At 42.0% G+C, this 13741-nt stretch overlaps 1 protein-coding gene across 1 annotated transcript; it reads left to right on the top strand.

Moving 5' to 3' along the window:
- Positions 1-1005: 1005 nt before the first annotated feature.
- Positions 1006-2337, top strand: LOC309647601 (GMP reductase 1). Its single transcript, XM_082435046.1, has one exon. It carries the CDS (start codon positions 1055-1057, stop codon positions 2090-2092), a length of 1038 nt encoding a protein of 345 aa, XP_082291172.1. The 5' UTR covers positions 1006-1054; the 3' UTR covers positions 2093-2337.
- Positions 2338-13741: the final 11404 nt, after the last annotated feature.

Genomic DNA, 13741 nt, shown 5'->3' with positions numbered 1-13741 from the left:
GAGGAAATTGACAGTAACACAATCATAGTGGGGGACTTTAACACCTCACTTACACCAATGGACAGATCATCCAAAATGAAAATAAATAAGGAAACAGAAGCTTTAAATGACACAATAGACCAGATAGATTTAATTGATATATATAGGACATTCCATCCCCAAACAGCAGATTACACGTTCTTCTCAAGTGCGCATGGAACATTCTCCAGGATAGATCACATCTTGGGTCACAAATCAAGCCTCAGTAAATTTAAGAAAATTGAAATCATATCAAGCATCTTTTCTTACCACAACGCTATGACATTAGAAATGAATTACAGGGCAAAAAACGTAAAAAAGACAAACACATGGAGGCTAAACAATACGTTACTAAATAACCAAGAGATCACTGAAGAAATCAAAGAGGAAATAAAAAAATACCTAGAGACAAATGACAATGAAAACACGACGACCCAAAACCTATGGGATGCAGCGAAAGCAGTTCTAAGAGGGAAGTTTATAGCTATACAAGCCTACCTAAAGAAACAAGAAAAATCTCAAGTAAACAATCTAACCTTACACCTAAAGAAACTAGAGAAAGAAGAACAAACAAAACCCAAAGTTAGCAGAAGGAAAGGAATCATAAAGATCAGAGCAGAAATAAATGAAATAGAAACAAAGAAAACAATAACAAAGATCAATAAAACTAAAAGTTGGTTCTTTGAAAAGATAAACAAAATTGATAAGCCATTAGCCAGACTCATCAAGAAAAAGAGGTAGAGGACTCAAATCAATAATTTCAGAAATGAAAAAGAAGTTACAAAAGACACCGCAGAAATACAACGCATCCTAAGAGACTACTACAAGCAACTTTATGCCAATAAAATGGACAACCTGGAAGAAATGGACAAATTTTTAGAAAGGTATAACCTTCCAAGACTGAACCAGGAAGAAACAGAAAATATGAACAGACCAATCACAAGTAATGAAATTGAAACTGTGATTAAAAATCTTCCAACAGGCAGGGAGGAGCTGCGGGCTCCCGGCGCGCCGGTCCGAGCGCGCCGCCGGCGCCATGCCCCGCATAGATGCCGACCTCAAGCTGGACTTCAAGGATGTCCTGCTCCGACCCAAGCGAAGCAGCCTCAAGAGCCGAGCCGAGGTGGATCTTGAGCGAACCTTCACATTTCGGAACTCGAAGCAGACCTACTCGGGGATTCCCATCATTGTGGCCAACATGGACACCGTGGGGACGTTTGAGATGGCAGTGGTGATGTCACAGCACTCCATGCTTACAGCAATTCACAAGCATTACACCCTGGATGACTGGAAGCTCTTTGTCGCTAATCACCCCGAATGCCTGCAGCATATAGCCGTGAGTTCGGGCAGTGGGAAGAATGATCTGGAAAAGATGAGCAGCATCCTGGAAGCCGTGCCACAGGTTAAGTTTATTTGCCTGGATGTGGCCAATGGATACTCGGAACATTTTGTGGAATTCGTGAAGCTCGTCCGGGCCAGATTTCCAGAACACACCATCATGGCAGGGAACGTGGTGACGGGAGAGATGGTGGAAGAGCTTATTCTTTCAGGAGCAGATATAATCAAAGTGGGCGTTGGACCAGGTTCTGTGTGCACCACCCGCACCAAGACGGGAGTGGGCTACCCCCAGCTGAGTGCTGTGATCGAGTGTGCAGACTCGGCCCACGGCCTGAAGGGGCACATCATCTCGGACGGAGGCTGCACGTGTCCAGGAGATGTCGCCAAAGCCTTTGGAGCCGGAGCAGATTTTGTCATGCTGGGAGGGATGTTTTCGGGCCATACTGAGTGTGCTGGAGAGGTGATCGAGAGGAATGGACAGAAGCTCAAGCTGTTCTATGGGATGAGCTCAGAGACAGCGATGAAGAAACATGCGGGAGGGGTTGCGGAGTACAGAGCCTCTGAGGGCAAGACCGTGGAAGTGCCTTACAAAGGGGATGTCGAGAACACTATTCTGGACATTCTCGGGGGACTGAGGTCTACCTGCACCTATGTAGGGGCCGCCAAACTCAAAGAGCTCAGCAGGAGGGCGACGTTCATCCGGGTGACCCAGCAGCACAACACCGTGTTCAGCTAACCTCGAGATCAAGGACGAGACGACCTCCAGCCGCCGGAAGCGTCCGCACATGCCTGCTTTCCCATCCCCCTCCTCCTGTGACGGCAGAGTTTCCGGCTGATCCCAGAAGCAAGGCACTTCCTGGGTCAGCGCTTGGAGCTTAGCTGCTCGGAACGTGTAACCTCCTTGTTAAAAGTAACACTCACGCCTTTTTCCTTTCTTTTTTTTTAAGAAAATGGTTTCACTTTAATATAATGCTATGAAGACTTAAAAAAAAAAAAAAAAAAAAAATCTTCCAACAAACAAAAGTCCAGGACCAGATGGCTTCACAGGTGAATTCTATCAAACATTTAGAGAAGAGCTAACACCCATCCTTCTCAAACTCTTCCAAAAAATTGCAGAGGAAGGAACACTCCCAAACTCATTCTATGAGGCCACCATCACCCTGATACCAAAACCAGACAAAGACACTACAAAAAAAGAAAATTACAGACCAATATCACTGATGAATATAGATGCAAAAATCCTCAACAAAATTCTAGCAAACTGAATCCAACAACACATTAAAAGGATCATACACCACGATCAAGTGGGATTTATCCCAGGGATGCAAGGATTCTTCAATATACGCAAATCAATCAATGTGATACACCATATTAACAAATTGAAGAATAAAAACCATATGATCATCTCAATAGATGCAGAAAAAGCTTTTGACAAAATTCAACACCCATTTATGATAAAAACTCTCCAGAAAGTGGGCGTAGAGGGAACCTACCTCAACATAATAAAGGCCATGTATGACAAACCCACAGCAAACATCATTCTCAATGGTGAAAAACTGAAAGCATTTCCTCTAAGATCAGGAACGAGACAAGGATGTCCACTCTCACCACTATTATTCAACATAGTTCTGGAAATCCTAGCCACGGCAATCAGAGAAGAAAAATAAATAAAAGGAATACAAATTGGAAAAGAAGAAGTAAAACTGTCAGTGTTTGTGGATGACATGATACTATACATAGAGAATCCTAAAACTGCCACCAGAAAACTGCTAGAGCTAATTAATGAATATGGTAAAGTTGCAGGATACAAAATTAATGCACAGAAATCTCTTGCATTCCTATACACTAATGATGAAAAATCTGAAAGAGAAATTATGGAAACACTCCCATTTACCATTGCAACAAAAAGAATAAAATACCTAGGAATAAACCTACCTAGGGAGACAGAAGACCTGTATGCAGAAAACTATAAGACACTGATGAAAGAAATTAAAGATGATACCAACAGATGGAGAGATATACCATGTTCTTGGATTGGAAGAATCAACATTGTGAAAATGAATATACTACCCAAAGCAATCTACAGATTCAATGCAATCCCTATCAAATTACCAATGGCATTTTTTATGGAGCTAGAACAAATCATCTTAAAATTTGTATGGAGACACAAAAGACCCCAAATAGCCAAAGCAGTCTTGAGGCAAAAAAAATGGAGCTGGAGGAATCAGACTCCCTGACTTCAGACTATACTACAAAGCTACAGTAATCAAGACAATATGGTACTAGCACTAAAACAGAAACATAGATCAATGGAACAAGATAGAAAGCCCAGAGATTAACCCACGCACCTATGGTCAACTAATCTATGACAAAGGAGGCAAAGATATACAATGGAGAAAAGACAGTCTCTTCAATAAGTGGTGCTGGGAAAACTGGACAGCTACATGTAAAAGAATGGAATTAGAATACTCCCTAACACCATACACAAAAATAAACTCAAAATGGATTAGAGACCTAAATATAAGACTGGACACTATAAAACTCTTAGAGGAAAACATAGGAAGAACACTCTTTGACATAAATCACAGCAAGATCTTTTTTGATCCACCTCCTAGAGTAATGGAAATAAAAACAAAAATAAACAAATGGGACCTAATGAAACTTCAAAGCTTTTGCACAGCAAAGGAAACCATAAACAAGACGAAAAGACAACCCTCAGAATGGGAGAAAATATTTGCAAACGAATCAACGGACAAAGGATTAATCTCCAAAATATAGAAACAGCTCATTCAGCTCAATATTAAAGAAACAAACACCCCAATCCAAAAATGGGCAGAAGACCTAAATAGACATTTCTCCAAAGAAGACATACAGACGGCCACGAAGCACATGAAAAGATGTTCAACATCACTAATTATTAGAGAAATGCAAATCAAAACTACAATGAGGTATCACCTCACTCCTGTTAGAATGGGCATCATCAGAAAATCTACAAACAACAAATGCTGGAGAGGGTGTGGAGAAAAGGGAACCCTCTTGCACTGTTGGTGGGAATGTAAATTGATACAGCCACTATGGAGAACAATATGGAGGTTCCTTAAAAAACTAAAAATAGAATTACCATATGACCCAGCAATCCCACTACTGGGCGTATACCCAGAGAAAACCGTAATTCAAAAAGACACATGCACCCGAATGTTCATTGCAACAGTATTTACAATAGCCAGGTCATGGAAGCAACCTAAATGCCCATCAACAGACGAATGCATAAAGAAGATGTGGTACATATATACAATGGAATATTACTCAGCCATAAAAAGGAACAAAATTGAGTCATTTGTGGAGAAGTGGATGGATCTAGAGACTGTCATACAGAGTGAAGTAAGTCAGAAAGAGAAAAACAAATATCGTATATTAATGCATGTATGTGGAACCTAGAAAAATGGTACAGATGAGCCGGTTTGCAGGGCAGAAGTTGAGACACAGATGTAGAGAATGGACATATGGACACCAAGGGGGGAAAACTGCAGTGGGGTGGGGATGGTGGTGTGCTGAATTGGGAGATTGGGATTGACATGTATACACTGATGTGTATCAAATTGATGCCTAATAAGAACCTGCAGTATAAAAAAACAAACAAACAAAACAACTAATACTAAACTTTCATTGGGTTATTTGTATGGAAATATGTTAATATAAATGTTTCAGACATTACATGAAATTTCTAAAAATCTTATATTTGTATTTGTATGGAAATATGTTAATATAAATGTTTCAGACATTACATGAAATTTCTAAAAATCTTAAAAAAAAAAAAAGATATTTCATTTCTTACCCAGTTTGGCATTATGATATGAAATTTATCAGAGACCTGTGTTTGCCAAAATGTCCTTCACATAGATCTTCTTGAAGATGGAGCACTTTTGCAATGTGTTAGAGCACAACAATAACTATCTATAAATCACATAAAGACTTAAAAGGTCACTGTTAAACATTTGATCACAATGTAAATGACAAAAGAAACAATTATTGCTCTTACATGCAACATTTAAAAATAACTAGAATTATGACTGATAACATTTTACCAGGACATACTAGATTTTTAGGAATTCCATGTAATTTAACATACTAATCAAACAGTTCTCTCTGAGATGGCTCAAGGGCCTTCTAAAGCATCTCAAAGTTAGCTGGAGATCAAAAGTACTGTTAAAATTGGCCAAACAACACTTGCTCACTGAACCAAAGTAAAGAGATTTCAAACAAAAATACAGATCACAGACACAGGCAAAGGAACTCACAAGCTGTCCACAATCAAAAGCAGCATTCCAAGAAAACTTTGGAGGGAGAAACCAAATCCAGGCTTGCCCTAACCCACTTCCAACAAAATCCAGCTTAGAAAATCCTGGTCATGCACAACTCTTTCCTCAGTGTTCTCTTTTCACAAATGTTCATCACCTTCTGTACCCATCTTACTTTGCCCCTTATTTTTTTCCGCATTCAGACACAGCCAGGTCTAGTACAAAGTGACTTTCTTTTCTCTTTGTACCATCAGCCTGTTACCTAGCTGCTCACTTTGTTTATTATGTAGCTTCAAAAATGCTTGAACATATGGAACTTCTTTTGTCTTTCTCTTCCTGTGACAAAATAACTCTAGCTGAAGGATAGTATAGTCATTTAGGCTACCTTTCAAAGACCACCTTTCCTCATTTTTCAAGAATGTATCCATACATTGGCCAGACAAAATTACAATAGAGTTTCATTCTTTTCTTAGTCTTAGGTTTACAACTATAGGTTGACCAGTCTGCCAGGATTTTGCCCACTGGCTATCAGATGGAACTGAAGAAGCAGCACTTCTTATGTTTGAACCATAGAACACTCACACACAGACTAAGAATAAAACAAAATCCACCCCACCAATGGAAGCCTCAAACCAAAGGAACCAAAAACTAAACAGAAACCAAAAACCAAACAGCACAAGACTCAAATCAGCTTCCAAGTCTCAACTTAGCTTGTGACTTCTGTTCAAGTGATGCACCTTCCAAATGAGATTTTCTGGAATGAAAAGTCACCTAAATGGGAACCAAGGTTCCCCGAAATGTACAGGGCTAAAAGGACCTCAGAGTGCATGCCAGGGGAGTTACCACACGCTGACTGAGGTGTGGCAACATCCCAAATGCTATTTTTCTGGTTCCCCAAAATAATCTCTTGGAGTAGGACATTCGGGGCAGTCCAGGATGGAGGAAGAGAGGAATGTCCTCAAGGCAAGGATGGCCTCAGCAGCTGCTAGGGTGGTCCCTCTTCCACCATCTACTCCTGCCCCAGAGTTCCAACTGCTGGGATGACTGGGGCTCGGCCTTTCCAGGCAAGGGTCCCACGTGGTCTGGCCTCTAAAGGAATTCTCCAACCCTACACTCTCTCGAAAGAGGCTGGCATGGAGAAAATCTCAGTGTCCAATCAAGTCAGGGGACCCACAGGGGCCATCCCCAAGTCAGCCCCACACTGGGTACTAAATTTGATGTCGAAAACTCGACCTCTGTGCACCAGTGCCGAATCGAATCTCAGAGAGAGAGGATTGGAGGAAGTAGAAAAGAATAGCTTTACTGCTTTGGCAGCCAAAGGGGGACACAGAAAACTCGTGCCCTCAAAAACCATGCGTCCCAATGCACGAGGATCTGGTGAGGAGTTTTACAGCAATGGTTTAAGGACACAGTTTCTCCTAAGGATTAGTGTGTGTACAGGGCCTTAACTCCCTTTAATCTGGCCTCAGATGGTCTCTTGATGAGCTTCTCTGGAATGAAGAACACTAAAATCTTCTATTTTGTGGGGGTTGTAGTTTGGTAAAGAGCCCAAAGATACTCTTACGTACATCCCTTGAGGCAGAACCAGGATCCTGCCCCAAGGCTGCACTACTGTTTCTTGATGGTTCCTCCCTTGTATCTGCATCCCCTCCCTTCCCTGATTAGCAACTGTTCGAATCTGCCCTTTGGAACTCAGGGAAGGTTATGGAACCTGGAGTCTATTCCCAACAAACAGGAAACAGGAGACACAGGAAAGGCTTTCGTGCCCAGGAGCCCCACAGGGCCCTGCTCGATTTCACTACGAGGCCCTGACCCTGACACTAACTATGGCCCTGAGCTGTCTAGAATGGCATGAGCTTTCCCTAAATATGAATTTCTCTCTCCCCCTAACTAAGGTCCTGATGCTGTCTCTAAGGACTGAGGCTGTCCCTAACAAAGGCCCTGATTATGTCCCTAACTATTGGCCTGAACTGTCTCTAACTAAAGCCTTGACACTGACCTTAATTAAGGTCCTTATGCTGTTCCTGAGGCCCTGAGGATGTCCTTAGCAAAGGCCCTCAGCTTATCTTTAACTGAGGCCCTGACACTCTCCCTAACTAAGGACTGAGGCTGTCTCTAACTAAGGCCCTGATTCTGTCTTTAACTAATGGCCTCACTCTTTCCCTAACAAAGGCCCTGACACAGTCCCTAACTAAAGCCCTGACACGGTCCCTAATAACATGAGCTGTCCCTCATTAGTGCCCTGATGAGGCCCATAAATGATGTACCGAAGATGGCACTAAGGTCCTGATGATGTCACTAATGACCTAAAATGTCTCTTACTAAGGCCCTCAAGTTACCTCTAACTGAAGCCCTAAAGATGTCCATAACTAAGTCCCTGACACTATCTCTAAGACCCTCAAGTTATCTTTAACTGAGGCCATGACAGTGTTCCTAACAAAGAACTTGACACTGTCTCTAACTAAGGCCCTGAGTCTGTCTTTACCTAATGGCCTCACTCTTTCCCCAACTACTCCCTGACGCTGCCCCTAACTAAGGCCCTGACAGTAGGCCTAATTGCCTGAGCTCTCTTTCACTAATACCCTGACCCTGTCCATAACTTATGCCCTGATGATGTCCCTAACGAACAGCCTGAAGTGTCTCTTACTAAGGTCCTCAAGTTTTCTCTGAGGCCCTGACACTCTCCCTAATTAAGGCCTTGACACTGTCTTTAAGTAATGGCCTGATGCAGTTCCTACCTGAGATGCTGATGCTCTCACTAAGACCCCAAAGTCTCTACCTGAGAAGCTGACACTGTCTGTAACTAATTTCCTGACTTTTTCCTTAACTAACATCCTAATTTTGTCCCTAAATAACACCCTGACACTGGTCCTAACTACGGCCCTGATGCTGACCCTATCTAAGGCCCTGATGATGTCCCTAATAGACTTAGATGTCCCTCACTGTGGTCCTGATCCTGTCCATTACTAAGGTCCTGAATATGTGCCTAAGTACGTCTCTGACCCTGTCCTAAGGCCCTGACCCTCTTCCTAACTAAGGGCCTTGACGCTGTCTCTACACAAGGCCCTGACACTGCCCCTAAATAACGGCCTGACACTGGTCCCAAGTATGGACCTGATCCTGTCCATAACTAAGCCCCTGAAGATGTCCTTCATTAAGTCTCTGACACTGCCCTTAATAAGTCCCTGACACTGTCCCTAGCTAATGGCCTAAGTTATAACTTACAAAGTCCCTAACACTATCCCCAAGACGCTGACACCCTCCCTAACTTAGGCTTTGATGCTGCCCCTTAGTGCCTAAGCGGTGACAAAATAACACCCTGATTCTATTACTAAGGCCCTGAATATATCCCTACGAATGTCTCTGAAGTGTCCCTAACTAACGGCCTAACCTGTCTCTTACTAAGGCCCTCAAGTTATCTCTGAGGGCCTGACAACACTGTCCCTAACTAAGGCCCTGTTGCTGGCCCTAACTAACGTCCTGATGCTGAACCTAACTGAGGCCCTGATGCTCTTCCTAACTAAGGCCTTGATGCCGATTCTACCTGAGGCGCTAAAACTGTCTGTGACTAATGACCTGACTCTTTCCCTAACTAACACCCTGATGCTATCCCTAATTGAGGCCCTGAAGATGTCCCTAGTACCTTTAGGTGTTCCTCAGTATCACCCTGATCCTGTCCATAACTAAGGCCCTGAATATGTCCCTAGGTAAGTCTCTGACGCCGTCCCTAACTAAGGCCCTGATGCTGTCTCTACCTCAGAACCTGACATTCTAATGTCCTGACTCTCCCTAACTAACATCCTGACGCTGCCCCTAAGTGAGGCCCTGACACTCTTCTTAACTAAGGACTTGCCACTGTCCCTACCTAAAACCCTGACACTGTCTGTAACTAATGACCGGACTCTTTCCCTAACTAACACCCTAGATTTGGCCCTAACACCCTGACACTTGTTCTAATTATGGCCATGATGCTGGCTCTAAGGCCCTGAAGATATCCCTAAGTAACAGCCTGAATTGTGTCTAACTAAGGCTCTCACGTTATCTCTAACTTAGGCCCTGACGCTGTCCCTTATAGTCTAAGCTGTCATTAAATAATGCCCCAATCCTGTCCATAACTAAGGCCCTGAGTATGTCCCTAAGTACATCTCTGATGATGTCCCTAACAGCCTGAACTGTCTCTTCAAGTTATCTCTGAGTCTCTGACACTGGCCCTTACTAAGGCCTCACCCCGGGGTTGTCCCAGGCTGCTGAGCAGTTTTCTCTTGTCCGCATCTCTAGCCAGCTGCCTGCCATTGGCCACTCTAAGGTTCTGCGATGCAGTGGTCCCACGTGGGATGTGCCTGTGTAGGCTCACCTGTGGGAGGAGAGTCATGGCCACTCCGCCCTCCAGGGGACTGCGGCTCAGGGTAGGAATCTCTCAGCCAGCGTCTGGACACAGGGTTCTGTGTCCTTGTTTGTTGTAAATCCCTTGGAGTTACCTCTAACATTTTTTAAATGGATCTCCCCCTCAGCATATTTATGATTTAAATTATTTACCACATTAAAATTCAGGAATGACATTATTAGAATGAGCAGGAAGACACAGGATGCCCCCCCAATGATCTATTACTTGGAGGATTTAAAATTCTAATGAGAAAACACTCACTCTCCTCATCTTCTTGGGTGTCAGCACAAGGCGGGAATCAGCTGCATTCTTTATTTATCCCTCTGGTTTTCCAGAACCTTTCCTTCAAGGAGAAATCTCTGGGCTGTGCGGGAACTGTGAGTGGTGACCATCAGGTAAATCTGAGACTGAAAAGCAAGAGGAAAAGAGAGAGGGGAGGAGATGAGGATCGGTGGTGGGGAGAAGCAGGGGCATCCACGTTCAATCTCAGGCTGAGAGTCTGGGTTAGTCTCCAACGAAGCTAAGGACCACCAGGATCTGGCCCCACTGGCCTTGTCACCTGGTATGGGGATTGGGGACAGCCAAACAACCATGGCCACTTTCAAAGAAATAAAGAAGGTGGGAGGGCACCCCGAGAGCCAGACTGAAAATGGTCATGCTGTGAAATAATAAGATGCCCTTTTCAGAAAAGTGAAGATGGTTCTCTTGGTTCTCAAAGACTTGCAAATACTCTGTGTCCTTCTAGAGGCATGCTGAAGGCTTCAGCCTTTGAGGGCAGTAATGAGAGTGCATCTGGGCTCAAGACCATCCAGCGCTCACTCCTTGAGGGTGCAGAGGATGACCAGTGTCCACCCCTCGGGTGCTGTGGGGCCTGAGATCCCCTGATCACCGAGGACGGGTGGGGCCGCACAGACACTCCACTGGACCACCGGGGGCTTGGCTGGTGGGCTACAGTCCTTTATCAGATACATGGTTTACAAACATCTTGTGCCATTTTGCATGGTGGATTATCTTATTCCTTGCTCCTTTTATACACAACTGTTTTTCATTTTGAGGAAGTCCAATTCATCTATTTTGTCTTTTGTTGTTTGTGCTTTTGGTAGATCTAAGAAATCATGACTAAATCCAAGGTCATGAAGATTTACTCTCATGTTTTCTTCTACGAGTTTTATAATTTTGGTTCTTGCATCTAGGCCTTTGGTCCATTTTGCATTGATTTTTGTATACGGGGTGAGGGGAGGTAAGGATCCAAGTTTATTCTTCTGCATGTGGGTATCCAGTCGTTCCAGAACCTGTGCTAACTGTTTGGGAGAAAATACATGCAAATGATGCGACCAACAAGGGCCTAATTCTAAAATATACAAACAGCTCATACAACTCAAAAAAGAAAAAAAAAATCAAAAAATAAGCAGAAGGTCTAAATAGACATTTCTCCAAAGACATACAGTTGGCCAATAGGCACATGAGAAGATGCTCCACATCGCTAGTTATTAGAGAATGCAAATCAAAACTACAGTGAGTTATCACCTCATAGTGGTCAGAATGGCCATCATTAAAATGTCTATAAATAAATGCTGGAGGGGGTGTGGAGAAAAGGGAACCCTCCTACACTACTGGTGGGAATGTAAATTGATGCAGCCACTATGGAAAACAGTATGGAGGTTCCTCAAAAACTAAAAATAGAATTACCATATGCACCAGCAATCCCACTCCTGGACACATATCCAGACAAAACTATAATTCGAAAAGATACATGCACCCCAGTATTCACAGCAGCACTATTCACAATAGCCAAGACATGGAAGCAACCTGAATGTCCCTCAACAGATGAATGGATATAGAAGATGTGATACATATATACAATGGAATATTACTTAGCCATAAAACAGAATGAAATAATGCCATCTGCAGCTACATGGAAGGGCCTAGAGATTATCATACAAAGTGAAGTAAGGCAGACAGAGAACGACAAATACCATATGATATCACTTATATGTGGATTATAAAATGAGACCCAAATGAACCTATCTACAGAACAAAAACCGACTCACAAATATAGAAAACAGACTTGTGGTTGTCAAGGGGAAGACAGGGGAGAGGGATGGATTGGGTGTTTGGGATTAGTAGATGCAAACTATTATATATAGGATGGATAAACAAGGTCTTACTGTACAGCACAGGGAACTATATTCAATACACTGTAATAAACCATAATGGAAAAAAATATGAAAAATATGTATATATGTATGTATATATATATATATGAATCACTTTGCTGTACAGCAGAAATTAACACAACATTGTAAGTCAACTATACTTCAGTATCAATTAGTTTGAAGGCACTTTTATAAATTAGGCCTTATTTCTCTTGTCCTTTCATCCTGGGACAAATGTATAACAGAAACTAACCTGGATTACTCCAGGATGAATTCATATCACACAGAACTTTAATTGTTGAACAAACCATTAATACCAGTTACACCATGGGATGTCCTGATCCAATATGAAGTTTGTAAACCTTGTATCAAACCTGCAGAATGCACTAAATTTGGAAATTCAAACTGCAATGAAGCCAACTATCCCATGACTTCTCCACAACTAGTTATACAACATCAATTGGAAACCATATACAATCAAATGAATGTAGACAGAAACAACTATAGCCTTCTTTTTTTTCCTTTTAGATGAAGACGGTATTTAAGGTGATATCTTGGGCTGTTCCAGGATGTTACTCAATTTCCTGGGTATCTCCCATGCACACAGGAGGTACACATGTTAGTTAACTTGTTTGTGCACCTATATGAAGGTAGTTAATACCACAAAACTGTATACATAAAAAGAATTAAATGTTAAAGTCATGTTTTGTATTTTTAATGACAATGAAAAAAAGTGTAGTGCTGATATTTGTTACAAAAATGAACATTAAAAACATTCTTAGTGAAAAAAAGCCATACAGAAAAGGCAACCTAGATCCCATGCTCATCTTGTCTGCTTCAAATCCATCAAGGCTGTCCAAATGAGGGGGAAACTCAGTAATGGTTCCAGAAAAAGAAAACTGGATCAGGATGGAAAAAGACATTTTCATACAGTTGGGACAGCAGGTGAAAGTTGAAGTGGGGCTGAGTATTAAATTATAATGTAGACATCAGGATTTCCTCATTTAGGGGTTATGTGCTGGTTCCTTGGGCAAAACACACTGAGCATTTTGTGTGAGGTGGCAAATGTGAGTACTTTTGGCCATTACTGAAACTTTTCTGTACATTTTAAATTACTGGTAAGTAAATTACTTTTCTAGACAACCGTGTCAGTATCATGCCAGAAAATCAGACAAGACAGACATCAAATTTTGTTATAGAGGCCAAGACTTACCCAGACCAAGTTCAACCAAAGTTGTGATACTTATTTCCCTTGTAGGAGTCCACATGGTATTAAGAGGCACCGTGGGAAGAGTATATTAGTAGCTACCATGTCTTGGGTCCTGTGGATTACCTGGGGTGCAGTAGAAACTGTGAGATTTTAGTATTGCAATTTTTCACATTACTTCAAAAAATATGTTAAAAAATAAATTCAGTAAAGTTGCAAAATATGGAATCAATATACACAAATCAGTTTTGTTTCTATACACTAATAATGAACACCAACAAGAAAAATTAAGAAAACAATCCCATTTTCAATTCCATCAGAAAGAACAAACTATTTAGGA

Source organism: Balaenoptera physalus (genome assembly GCF_965194825.1).
Source record: "Balaenoptera physalus genome assembly, chromosome: 18".
Taxonomy (NCBI): Eukaryota; Metazoa; Chordata; class Mammalia; order Artiodactyla; family Balaenopteridae; genus Balaenoptera; species Balaenoptera physalus.
Note: the sequence above shows the minus strand (reverse complement) of the source record. Positions and strands in the feature narration are given on the sequence as shown.